Source organism: Canis lupus, chromosome 27, assembly GCF_003254725.2.
Source record: "Canis lupus dingo isolate Sandy chromosome 27, ASM325472v2, whole genome shotgun sequence".
NCBI lineage: Eukaryota > Metazoa > Chordata > Mammalia > Carnivora > Canidae > Canis > Canis lupus.
Window position 1 is genome coordinate 45,903,430 of NC_064269.1, and position 13,027 is coordinate 45,916,456.

At 46.1% G+C, this 13,027-nt stretch overlaps 1 protein-coding gene and 1 long non-coding RNA gene across 7 annotated transcripts in view; one reads left to right on the top strand and one right to left on the bottom strand.

The window, feature by feature from the left end:
- Positions 1 to 6,626: 6,626 nt before the first annotated feature.
- On the bottom strand, positions 6,627 to 8,419 carry LOC125753793 (uncharacterized). 2 transcript variants are annotated; one of them, XR_007406359.1, is made up of 3 exons: positions 8,247 to 8,419; positions 7,976 to 8,135; positions 6,627 to 7,306 (listed from the first exon to the last, which is right to left on the bottom strand). It is a non-coding gene; the product is annotated as an uncharacterized LOC125753793 (long non-coding RNA). The 2 variants fall into 2 exon arrangements; XR_007406358.1 differs by having other exon boundaries at positions 7,976 to 8,419.
- A 727-nt stretch (positions 8,420 to 9,146) lies between these two features.
- Positions 9,147 to 13,027, top strand: part of PEX26 (peroxisomal biogenesis factor 26) — a 39,155-nt gene continuing 35,274 nt past the window's right edge. For 3 of the 5 annotated variants that reach the window (XR_007406357.1, XM_049102386.1, XM_049102384.1), the window contains exons 1-4: positions 9,147 to 9,454; positions 10,827 to 10,967; positions 11,379 to 11,674; positions 12,783 to 12,929. Coding sequence is in view for 4 of the 5 variants with exons in the window: in XM_049102386.1 (XP_048958343.1) it covers positions 9,147 to 9,454; positions 10,827 to 10,967; positions 11,379 to 11,674; positions 12,783 to 12,929 (892 nt within the window). In the remaining variant the exon portion in view is untranslated. The remainder of the gene's footprint in view (positions 9,455 to 10,826; positions 10,968 to 11,378; positions 11,675 to 12,782; positions 12,930 to 13,027) is intronic. The other 2 variants (XM_049102385.1, XM_049102387.1) reach the window with 2 other exon arrangements.

Below are 13,027 nucleotides of genomic sequence, written 5' to 3' on the forward strand. Positions count from 1 at the left end.
CTCATGAATAAATAAACACAATCTTAAAACACACACACACACACATACACACACACAGGAACTTCGGGCACCCAGGGGAATTAGTTAAGTGTCCAGCTCTTGATTTCAGTTCAAGTCATGATTTCAGGGCCCTGGGATCAAGCCCCAGTATCTAGCTTTGTACTCATCGGGGGAGTCTGCTTGAGATTCTCTCTTTCCCTCTACCTCTCCCCACTCTCTAAAATAAATAAATAAATCTTAAAAAAAAACCCAACAGGGAATGTTAAAGTCAGACACATTTCGATTAAAATCTCACCTGGTTTTCCTGTGGAAATTGATCAAATCACTGCTCTCTAAATCTTAGTTATATTATCTCTGGGGATAGTGAGGATTACATGAGACACACACAGAGAGAAGAGAGTAATGCAGGGGGAGAGGGAGAGAGAAAAGCAGGCTCCCTGCTGAGCAGGACTGACCGATCTTAGGGTCAGTCCCAGGACCATGAGATTGTGACCTGAGCCGAAGGCAGACAGACACTTAACCGACTGAGCCACCCAGGTGTCCAACTTACCTCACTTTCAATCATCTTACTTTGTAATAAATAAAGTAATGTAAGATGCTTCTTAATTGTAAAGTACTACACCAACATGAGGGATGATTAGAATTAAACTCATAAAAAAGGGAGATGGGACTTCCCAGAGTTTTCCTTGCAGCTTCAGGATGACACAGGATTGAAGATGTGCAAGTGCTTTTGAGCTACAAAGAACTACAAAAATGTGAATTGCTACTAGTAACAGCAAGATTATTTCTTTCTTGTTTTAGGTAGTGGGTAACAGCAATATCCTATCGGAAAATAAAAAGGATTCCTATGACACACTGTGAATGAGTAAGACAGGTTATAGGGCAGCATAATAATGTATAATTATATATATATACTATGTGTATTTATGGAAGGATGTTCATCAAAATATTAAAACTTGTCATTTATGGGTGATGGGATTTCAGGTGATTCTTAGTCTCTTATACTTTTCTGTCTTGTTTGGATTATTTTTTTTTTAAGATTTTATTTATTTATTCATAGAGACACAGAGAGAGAGAGGCAGAGACACAGGCAGACGGAGAAGCAGGCACCATGCAGAGCCTGACGTGGGACTCAATCCAGGGTCTCCAGGATCACGCCCTGGGCTGCAGGTGGCGCTAAACCGCTGCACCACCGGGGCTGCCCTGTTTGGATTATTTTTACTCTGGATCTGGATAATTTTAACAAAAACAGTTAAAAGACTAAAGAAGAGCAGATATCAAACAGGCAGATCTCAGGTTGTAAAACACTAGGAGAATCTATTCGGTCATCCTTTATCCCAGAAAACATTTTCTTAGGTATGGAAAATTGAGTTTCTGGCAACAAGGAGAAGTTTGTGAACATGGTGATGACAAGTCCTGTGAAAAGGAGTTGGCGGGAAATGGAATCCCTCCAAGATGACCCCGAGGAGAGGAAGAGGTGACCCTTTATTTCTGTTTATTTCCTAGGCTGTAATAATATGGTAGTTTCAATCTTTTCCTGTGTGTACCTGAGTTTCCTTATTTGCTGTGGTAACACGTGATTCCTGTTTTTCTGTCTCTGTTCTTTCTGGTCCCTTAGCCCTGGCTGTCAGGTAGAACTAGCAACTCACCTACTCATTCATGTGGCCCAGGTAATCACCCTTTGTCACGACTGATTAGAGAAAGGGTGTGGTGAGCCTACTCCTAATGGGCTTCCCCGGTCCTGCTATATTTCAGAACCCGATGCACAAGGAGAAAACCTCCCAGCAGGACACAAAACAGCATGCCTTACCATTCATGATAATCTTCCCAGTAAACTTTCCACAGGCAAGTCCACGCAAGCTTGGAGGCAGCTTGTCTGTGGTGCAGCGCGTCCCCAACGAGGACAGAAGAATGGCCATGGAGGATGGGCAGGTTCTTCCTTGCTGTCACGAACAATTGTCTCCAGAAAGAACTGAAAGTTTTCAGATTTTGGCATCGAAGCCCATGTTAATGTGGAGCCAGGAACAAACAGGGCTGCCATGGTAGGACTTGTAGGTTATAAAGCCTCACAACTCCAGAGGGTACGTTCAGACTCCATGTGAATAGCACCTCCCATAGTTGAGCCTGAATGAATCCTAGGAAGGGTATTTTTCTCTCCTACTGAGCTTACTGGTTTGTAGAAGAGGCCTTTGCAACAACAGATTGGAGCTTCCCTGCATAGTCGTTAATTTTTGAAATGAACTGAATTTCCCTTGGTTAAAAAATATGGTCAGACATCTGCTTTCCTCACTTTACTAACTTTTTAATGTTCTTTCTGGAGTCAATCTTATTCTGCTCCTGAAACAGTGGCTGAGTGGGGTCAGAGTACCTGTAGACCATAGCACTAGGCTAGGGGTGGGGATACCAAGATGCTCTTGAGGTCACTGTCTGAGAGTAATAATTAAAACAAATGCAAAGGCAAATTGCAATTCCTTTTAGTTATTTTATGCTTATTATGTTATTTGTTTTAGGCCTTGGACACATGCAACAGTGTTGGGCAAATATTTGTTTTACTTGCTGTACTCAACGAGTAAGAAGTCCAATATTAGGGTTAACTTACACTATCAGGATTGCTAAGACTGAAGGCCTGCCCTTCAACAATTTATTTTATTTTGTTTATATATTTTTTAAAGAATTTATTTATTCATGAGAGACAGAGACATAGACAGAGGCAGAGGGAGAAGCAGGCTCCATACAGGAAGCTCGATGAGGGACTCGATCCCGGGTCTCCAGGATCACGCCCTGGGCTGAAGGCAGATGCTCAACCGCTGAGCCACCCAGGCGTCCCTCAACAATTTATTTTAAATTGAAGTATAGTTGACATACACTATTATATATAGTTGACATACAATATTATATACAAGTAGTGATTTGAGAATTATATGCATTACAAAATGCTCACCACTTGTTCTCTTTTTTTAGATTAAAGTTTCCTTGAGGTTCTTACCACACCCTTCCTTTCTTACTGCCTTTACCTGGATGCAGTTAAAATTAAGATTTCTGGAAATCCTCCCAACATTTCTCCCTTCTCCACCATTCCTCAAATACTTTAAGGTATTTGACTCAAAATTGAACTTCAGGAGATAATTTCAGGAAATAACTTGGGACGTAAATATTCTCTCATGGTTCTCAGCCTTTTAAATACAAGTAATCACTTTTAATTACATCTCCATCAATCCTATGTTTTGGAATGCTTTGTCAACTAAATAAAATCTATTAACAAATAAGCATTTATTGTAGGTAAATATACAATTTCTTCTTGAAATATTAAAACTGTGTCTTGAGAACTCTTCCATCCCCATAAGGCCTGCTAGGTGCAAAAACTGTAGGTTTTGAGAACCACTGCTGCTCTCATGGAGAAGACAGAGGAGAGGAGATAAGAGGGGAGGGGAAGGGAGGGAGACTCTCTCTTCTCCCTTCCCTTCTTCCTCCCCTCCCCTCCCCTCTTGCAGTGCAGTGATTGTCAATGCCTGGCAATAGTCCCATGTGCTGCCAGTATCTGTACATTAACAGTGACCTTGATGCTGTAAATTACCCCAAACTACAATTAGTGGCAGGGATTTCTGGGCTAGTGAGGAAAACATGTTTAAGCCAAGGTAAGGTCCTCTCTGGGTCGGTATGTGGTAGAGCAAGCTACCTTCTTCAGCTGTGTAATATTAATCTATTGCTTAACCTCTCCTGGCCTCAGTTTCCTTGGCTGTATGTAGTATGATAAGCCTCCTTCCAACTCTAAAATTCTATCAGTCAGGGTGACTAGGTTATTTGATTATTTCCTAGGAAATAAGGAAGAGACAACAAGAAGGAACATTGCAAATTGCCTGTGGACAGGAAGGTAGGCCAGGGGTATTGGTATCTGGAAACACATTTAAATGTCTCTCCTTTTGTTTTGTTTTGCTTAAAGATTTTATTTATTTATTCATGAGAGACAAAGAGAGAGGCAGAGACACAGGCAGAGGGAGAAGCAGGCCCCATGCAGGAAGCCCGATGCGGGGCTCAATCCCGGGTCCCCAGGATCATACCCCCGGCCAAAGGCAGGCGCTAAACTGCTGAGCCACCCGGGCTGCCCAGATGTCTCTCCTTTTGGAGGGGCTGGTTGACGGCATGTATCTCCTCAGCTTCCAACCTCTTCACACAGTGCTCACCAGAGAATGTCAAGACCAAACGATGCAGAATAGCTCAGGAGAGGTGGGGTTCCTCCTGAGCAATGTGTGCCCATTGCTAGACCATGCAGGGATCCTGAGACGAGTGAGATTCTGTCCCTACCCTCAGGAAGGGCACTGTTGAATAGGGAAATGGCACAAATAACTATAAGAAGACTTGGAAATTGGGAAGGACCAATAAGAAAGGCATAAAAAAAGCAAAGCACAATTGGGAGTTTGAAGGAAGGAGTGATTAGCTTGAATTAGGTGTGATTAGGAAAGATTCCAGAGAGAAGGTAGCATCTTTCTACTCTTCCGTGAGAGAGCCAGGGCTGACTTATTCCTAGGGAGCAGCCATTATTTGTTTGATTTTTTCAGGCTTGGTCTGGCATCATGAAGATTTGCTCAGACTTCTCTGAGTGAATCCTCTGACTCCTGTAGTGGGTGAGAAACAGTGGAAATTGGACAACAGGTCTCCACAGAGTGGCTCCTCCAGTCATCTTTAAGGTGGTGAAGAGGAGCTACGGATCTGGTTAGAAATGGGATCTGGTTAGAAATCTCCAGTAATTGCATCAGCTTTGCCACTGAAACCAAATGTTTTAAGCTCCGGCAGTTTCTGAGCTTTAGTTTCCTATCTATAAATAGGAATAATAACAATATATCTGTTTCTTTGCCCACAGGTTGGTTGTTATGCTCAAATAAAATAAGTGAAGTATTTGGTAGGGCCAGTATTAGGTGTTATTTTTTTTAAAAGAGTTTATTTATTCATTCATAGAAACAGAGAGGCAGAGACACAGGGAGAGGGAGAAGCAGGCTCCACGCAGGGAGCCCAACGTGGGACTCCATCCTGGGTCTCCAGGATCACACCCCAGGCTGCAGGCGGCACCAAACTGCTGCGCCACTGGGGCTGCTACGCCACCGGGGCTGCCCTATTAGGTGTTAATTAAGAAGAAAGACTCTACAGCTAAACTGCTTGGATTTAAATCCCAGCCCTTCTTCGCATGTCTTATGTGACCTTTGGCAAGTCACTTAACCTCTCTGTGCCTTGGTTTCATCTACAAAATAGGGATGGCACAAAGACTTATAGAGTTGTTGATGCTAACAATGAGTTAATGTAAAGCACTCAGAGTAGCACCTAGTACATAGTTAATACCATACTATATAAATTGACCTGTCTTATTTTTGTAAAGTACAATAGAGGATGATTATGATGATTACTTCTTAGACACAGAAATAAGAGTCCTGCTGTGTCTGTATGGTGAGGAGCAAATAGGAAGCATTGAGTTCTGTCTTGAATACCAAGTCCAGGCTTTAAAAAAGAGCCATAAAAATGCCAACTAACAGATGAAGGTCTGGAGTAAGGGAGGCACACCCCCTTGGCCATCCTGGAAAAACACCCTGCTAATATTTATCTCTCTGGCTTGCTTCTGGTCAAAAGTCCACACTAGGTATGATTTTACTCCACTGGAGCTTTATCCACCAATGCCCCTGGCTGGAAGAGATGTGTTAGAAGGGGTAGCTATGGATGCTGTCTATTGCTACAGAGTGTAGAACCAGTTTGGAAAAGGCGGGACAGGATGGACATTACTGACCTTAGTAAGAACGAGTCAAGTCAAATTCTAGGTCAGAAAGTTAGAGTATGGAACTTTGAGGTATAAAGGGATTCTTCTTTCTTCTCCTTACTCATTCCCCAACTAGCCTTATATCAGCCTGAACCATTCTGAGGATTTAGAGTCACATGGTGTCTTCTGACCCTCACAGCCACCCTGTGTGGCAGGTATTGTTATCCATATCCTCAGAAAAGAACACTGAGGCCCAGAGTGTTTCAGTGACTTTCCAGAGGTCTGATGACTGGTTTAGTCACCGAAGGAACCAGTATTCTAACTGGGATAGCTCATCTTCCAGTCTAGAGTTCTTTCTGCTACAAAAATACCAACCAATACCTGCTTAAAGCAGGCAGAGCAAATCCACATTCTTAAGGCAATACATTGGTAGACTGAGCACACTGCTGAGCAGAAGGAGGAACACCAAGTTCCAGAGCTCGGGTCTGGGTTAGAGGTTGGCTCATGATGTGGATTTTTCATCTCATTTACTCTATTTCCCCAAAATGAAAAGATTCCAATAATACAAATATTAGCATGGACCAAATCTTAGATCAGGCCTTATTTCCACTCCTTGATCTATCACAAGGGGAGGACAGGTGCTTTCACAGATTGTGTCGTGAACCAGGTATACATACTATCTGTTCACTCTCCCTCAGTGGAATGAACTTGCTCATGTTTAGGATTACCGTGTCTTAGCCTGAGAAATTCTGGGTACACTCAGACATAGGAGAGACGATGGAGTGTCCCAGTGGTAGTCAATTTATGGGTGTAACAGTGCTTAAGGATAAGAGGTGACGTACCAACCACTGAACTCTTGTATAGTGAAAAACTGGGTGAAACACAGTAGAACACAATCATATTTTTATGTGATTTTTCACACACCCCAACCCCACTCCCCAATCTTGACCTCATTATGGCAGCCACACCACTCAGGCAAATTTTGTTTCCGGCAGGGGCAGGTGTGCTTCTTTTAAGGCTGTGCTGCCATCTATTGGAAGCATTTGGAAATGGTAAGAAATTTAGGATTTAGGGAAGGGGCCCTTTCAGTCTTTTTTTTTTTTTTTTTTGGCCCTTTCAGTCTTAAGGTGGTGCTCCGGGACACGATGGGATGTGGTTGTGCTAGTCTCAACCTGTCTAGGCCTGCTCCAGTCTATTTTCTGATGCTCCTACTGCTTTCCTGATGTTTCAGGAAGACTTCTAAACCTAGTTCTGAGAACAGGGTTTTTATTTGCAGTATAATAATAATGAAATCTGAAGCAGAACTGATAAAACATTTTGGTAACTTGATTCTCATACTGATCCACATTTTCCAGGGATCTCTGCTTGCCTCTGGAGTTTTTTGTGTGGGAATGAATACTGGCCAGTGAGGAAGAGAGATTAGGGTGGAGCCTTTCACAAGCAATACTGAAAATATGTTGGTCCCAAGGGCAGTGCTCCAAAGTGAATAGTGATCTTGCTGACAGAGGCTAGTCTTGAGCATGAGGTCCACATTTTCTCTTTACTCTGCCGCCAACCCTGGATTTCCTGTTAGAAAACAAAATTAAATGTAGATACCAACCCTACCTCTCCACTGCTGTCACTCCCAATCTCTATTTCTCCTGAGCATTTATAATCTGACATACTACTGTTTGTATTTTACTTATTTATTTTGTTTCCTTTTACTATGACATAAACTCTACAAAAGTGAATATTTTTGTCTCTTTTGTTCACTGTAGGATCTTCAGTACTTAGAACAGGGCCTAGCACCTAGCAGGTGTTCAAAAAGTACTTGAAGAATAAGTGAAGTCCAGACTTTATCATCTTATATGGTTACAGGTCCATACTTCTCTTTCTTCAGAGTTTGATGGCTTTCATGTTTCTGCCTCAGCTTTCCATGAGGACTTTCTGCAGAGAGCTGAAAGCCTAGCAGATGGGTGTGTCTATATCCAGCGATAAGGGAAGGGGATGTATGGTGTAAACTGGCACTTACCCTGTGCCTGAAGTTTCTAATTTAATCACCCGGGGACTAAACAATTCTAGAGAATTTTTGCAAAGAGTTCAAAAGGTAGGGAACTGAGGAGAAACTAAAGCTGAGAGAATCTAGTATGGATTCGGCAGAGTCTGGGGGAAGCACATAATACAATAGCTGATGTAGTTTAGGTATCTGTGTAAATAATTTAATAATTATTATTATAGCTGTAATCTATTGAATACCTGCTCTGTATTAGTTCTTCATTGTAAGTTGCATTAACACCATGTGGCTTTGTTTTCACAATATCTCTATTTCGTATGAAGCAGTGAGGCTCAATGAGCTTGCTTGTGCAATGACTGACTGTAAATTCTCTGAATAGAAAATGTAGAACTCAAGCCTGTCCTGTAGAACAGAATAGTGGTTAAATATATGGCTTTGAGCAAAAATAGCCTTGTTGACTTGGTTTTTGTGTGACCTTCAGCAAACTGTTTAAATAAGCTCCAACGTCCTCACCTGTGAAACGGGGCTAACAGTTGCTCTTAATCCCCCCAGGGTTGAGGGGAGGATTAAATGCGACGGTACGCGGAGCGCTCAGCGCCGGGGCAGGCCCGGGAAGCGCGGGCCGGAGGCGAGCCGTCTGGGAAGGCGAAACGCGTGAGAAGCGTCCGGCTCCGGTGTTTCCCCTCGGTGCGCTCTGTCCTCCTGCAGTTCTAATTGCTACTCTTGCAGAAGCTCAGCTTTAGAAGCCGGCACGTGACCCCACCTCCGTTACCGGAATTTCCTCCGTCTGGCCTCTGCTGGGACCGGTCGGTGTGGGGACTTCGGTTTGATTTTCCAAAGCTTGGGCGCCAGTGTGTTTTCTCCGGGGACAGTGAGGGTCTCTGGGGCGTGGTGTGCTGGGAGCTGTAGTCCGAACTCCCGCATCTGCATCAAGATGGCGGCTGAGCCGAGAGCCAGAGAACCACAACTCCCAGAGTCCTCCGCGCCCCCGGGGACCCCGTGAGTCCACAGGGGACTGCGAGAGCTGGAGATGTCGGTGCCCTTGTCCCGCGCCTGCAGTGAGCGGCTCTGTTCATGAAAAGGAACCTGGAACGGCACTCCCGGGGCTAAATTGGTATCCGTACATGTCGTGGGGCCAGGTATTCCAGGGATGCGGCTGTTCTGCAAATCTGAGGTGTAAACTGGTTCCCCGGGTGTCAGGCTGTTTTGATCTGCAGCAGCCGCCCGGCGAGCCCAGCCTTTGCCCTAAATGCGGCCACTAGGGTTCCCTTCTCCGGGACTCGGCCTCGGGAAGGGCTGGGGGCAAGGCTGTGAGCACTGTCCCTCTTCTCCCAGGCCGGCTCGAGTGTGCTGCGGCTCCCAGCGAGGCTGCTGCCCTGACGTCCGCGGAAACAGGCCCTGACCCCGCTGGCGATGAAGAGTGACTCCGCGAGCCCCGCGGCCGCCCTCGGGCTGTGGGGGCCGGTGAGGAGCAGCGAGCCCGCGCGCGCCGCCCCGACCCCGACCCCGGCCCCGGCCCCGGCCCCCGCCCCCGCCCCCGCCCCCGCCCCCGCCCCGGCCCCGGCCCCGGCCCCGGCCCAGCCCGCCGCCGCCGCCGCCGCCGCCGCCGCCGCCCTGCTGGAGGACGCCGCAGACCTCCTGGTGGTGCACCTGGACTTCCGCGCCGCGCTGCGCACCTGCGAGCGCGCCTGGCGGAGCTTGGCCGGCGACCAGGCGGCAGCGTACGTGCTGGGCTCCGCTCCTTTCCGGGTGACCTGGCCGAGGGCCTCGGGATCTTGGCAGTTCTGTCCTTCCCGGGGTGCTCACAAGGAGCCTTACGCCCTCTGAGAGGCTGGTGTGCCCCTTCTACAGAGGAGGAAATTGAGGCACTGCGCAATGACCGCGTTTTTCTTCTTGGGAGAGGAGGTTAATAGAGCTTCGTGAGAACTCACAGCCAGTTCTTTTCTCCCTGTTCCGTGTACAGTGGCATGGGGGGGGGGGGCGCGGGGGAGACAGATGTGCACTAAGTGTTAAATTATTTCAGTGAGCGGGTGGTGGAAGTCTAGGTATGCTTCTCTCCCCCGCGTTGTTCGCTTCTGACCTTGGCTGATAAATGGAAATGGGGTTCGGAGCTGGAGTAGTGTCCTGGTCCTGTTGAAGGACGGGATTAAAGAATCAATCCGGAGAAAACCTTGGCTCTGCCTTGCTCTTTCTAATGCTGTTAGCCTCTTTGGGAAGTTGAGGGCATCAGGAGGTGGTGGGTAGAATAGTCAAAGCTGGCCCCCAGAAAACGACGAACTGGGGAACCCTGGCTGTGTTTTTAGGGGATAGGGGATACGGGCCTGTTGCAGTACATGCTGGAGGCCGTGATTTGGGGTACCTGGATGTACCTCACGTGGTGTTAACAAGCCAGTTGTGAAGTTCCTATACCCACACTCAACCAGAAACCTTGCAGCGTCCCCACTGTTCTACTAGGCAGACTTTTAGCTCCAGCTCTCTTTCCACCCATACACCTGTGCTACATATTGTCCCTTTTCCCTACCCTAATTTCATCTGGATACAAAGATGTATGTTAGGCAACAGTTGAGTTGCCTCCATGAGATTTACGGGGACGTTGAACTCCTGGGGGAAAGGGCAGTTTTCTGTGTTGGCACTCAAGAAACCAGTTGTAATTTGAGATCCTCTTGAATACTCACTAAAGGGGAGGATAGAGGTGAAGGCTGCTGAGTTGGGAGCTGGGGAGGAACAATCCCAGGGTGAATGTAGTAATGGAAATGAGTATCTATCTTTTTCTTTCTTTTCTTTCTTTTCTTTCTTTTTCTTTTCTTTCTTTTCTTTCTTTTCTTTCTTTTCTTTCTTTCCTTCCTTCCTTCCTTCCTTCCTTCCTTCCTTCCTTCCTTGTGTGTGAGCAGGCAGGGTGGGGAGGGGCAGAGGTAGAGGGAAAGAAAGCATCTCCATCAGGCCCCACACTAAGCATGAAGCTTAGGAAGTGGGGCTCAATCCCAAGATCATGACCTGAGCAGAAACCAAGAGTCAATGCTTAACTGACTGAGCCACCCAGGCGCCCCTGGAGGGGAACCATTCCTAAACTTGAATTGGTTTTTCTGCTGGCAGCTCCTTGGAGGTGAAAGGCTCCCTTTGTGTTGTGGGGATCCAGGCCCTGGCAGAAATGAATCGGTGGCGGGAAGTCCTGTCCTGGGTTCTTCAGTATTACCAGGTCCCTGAAAAGCTACCCCCCAAAGTCCTGGAACTATGGTAGGTCCTTGTTCTGATTCATTGGATCGGCTCAGGAAAAAGCGGATTTTCATGTCTTTTTCTGAATCTGTGCCTAATATCTTTTTACCCCATTGCCTACCATTTCCCTCTATATCTAATTTTTTTTAACCCCAAAACATAGCCATGAAGGATGAGGAAGGGAGAATTTAGGAATGGGATAGAGAAAAAGAGGAGAAGAGACAATGGGAATAGGAGATGTGGAGTATGTCCTAGCTGAGAGAGCTTCTTGCAACTTCCTAGGAATCCCTAATTCTTTTCAGTATCCTCATCCCATAGGGAAGGACTGGAGGACATAGGGGAGGGGTTCAGTGGGAAAGGGTGGTAGTTAGGAGAATCAGCTGTGGAGCACTGACTATTCTTTTTTTGAAATTGTATTATTTGGGGCTGCAGTGTTCTTTTATACAGCAAAATGCAGGAGCCTGGAGCTGTGCTGGAAGTGGTCAGTGCCTGGCTGCAAGACCCAGACAATCAAGGCCTTCCAGAATACAGAGCCTTGGCAGAACTTCACCTGCAGCGGGTGCTCCTGCCTCTCGGCTACTTGTCAGAGGCTGAGGAGCTAGTGGTGGGCTCTGCAGCCTTCAGTGAGGAAGAGCGGTTGGATGTACTTCAGGACATTCGGAAGGCAAAGCAACAGCAGAAACACCAACACTTGGGCTCTGAGGAGGCCCAGAAGTTGAACCAGGAAGGTAGGACATCATCCTTCTGTGGCCACTGTAAAGTGGAGTTGTGGGCTTTCCCCTATACCTTGGGGTTCTCATGACATTCCCTGGAGCAATTATTTGGATGAGTAACTCCTAAATTGCAGAATAGGAAACCTGTTGATTTGATTAAAAAGCCAAACTTTGACCCTCTGTAGTTGGCAGTGGAAGGAGAATCCCTATATAGGGAGGTATCGATGAGTCTCAGAACCTTAATTCTTGTCTCTTGAAAGCCACCTTCTCCTTAGGGTCCACTCACTAGATCTCTTGTCTCTGTCATGCTGGCCTGAGTGGGATGTTATTCCTTCCTTCAAAGCTGGCCCAATACAGACACACCTGAGCTGTGCTATGGGATAGCTAAAGGAGAATAAGAAGCTGCTCCAACAAGTTGGTCACTTGACTTAGATAAACTTCCGTATCTACAGCTAGGCCCCATTGCCCTACCTCTGTCTGCCTTTACGTACTAGATCTCCTGGGTATCTGCCCAGTAGAGTGCACTTCCACACAATGGTTTTTATAGGGAAGCTATTTGAAGACCCAACATCATACACCTGGCTATTATCATACAGGGGATGCCTCATAGAGTTGGGTGTGGGCATGTGTGTTATTTTGTTATAAGGGATTTTAAAGGTCCTCTACTCCAGACTTGGCACTGCTTGTTCTCAAATTGGTGGTGTTCATGTTTATATTTATCACTTTTGACTTCTTTACTATATATATTGAGTGCCCTTCATTTTCCTGCATTAATGTGATAATCAAGAACTATTACTCCGTGTAACTCTCTGTACATATCTTAGGCCAAAATATAAAGAATGCTGTAAAGTAATATTTAAAAAGTACACCAAATATGCCAGATTTACCCAGCTGAGTAGATGTTGTCTATCAAAAGTCTCTCCTAAGGAGATGACATTCTAGTGTTGTAGTCTCTCCTTAAAACATTTTTGGAGCTTTTGGAATTTCTTTTAGAACTACATGAGTGAACTAGACTTGTTACCTTTTGCTCAACTCTCATAATTAAGCTCAAAGCTCAGAGTCAGAGAAGCTGGTTCTCTTGGACTGGACTACCCTGCAGTTATGCTCTCTTTTCCCTGACCAGGCTCCTTCTCCCACAAGTTCCTGTCACTAATGATGTTGTTTCGCCGGCTTTGGGATTCTATAGTGAGCCACTTCTTTTCCATGCCCTTCAAAAAGAGCCTCCTGGCTGCCTTGATCCTCTGCCTCTTGGTGGTGAGGTTTGATCCAGGTGAGTAATAAAGCCCGTCTTCTCTCCCACCCTTCCTCGGGAAGGTACAGTTGAACAGGGGCTGGGTCAGTGGGAGCCTGCTGGGGATGGAGACAGAT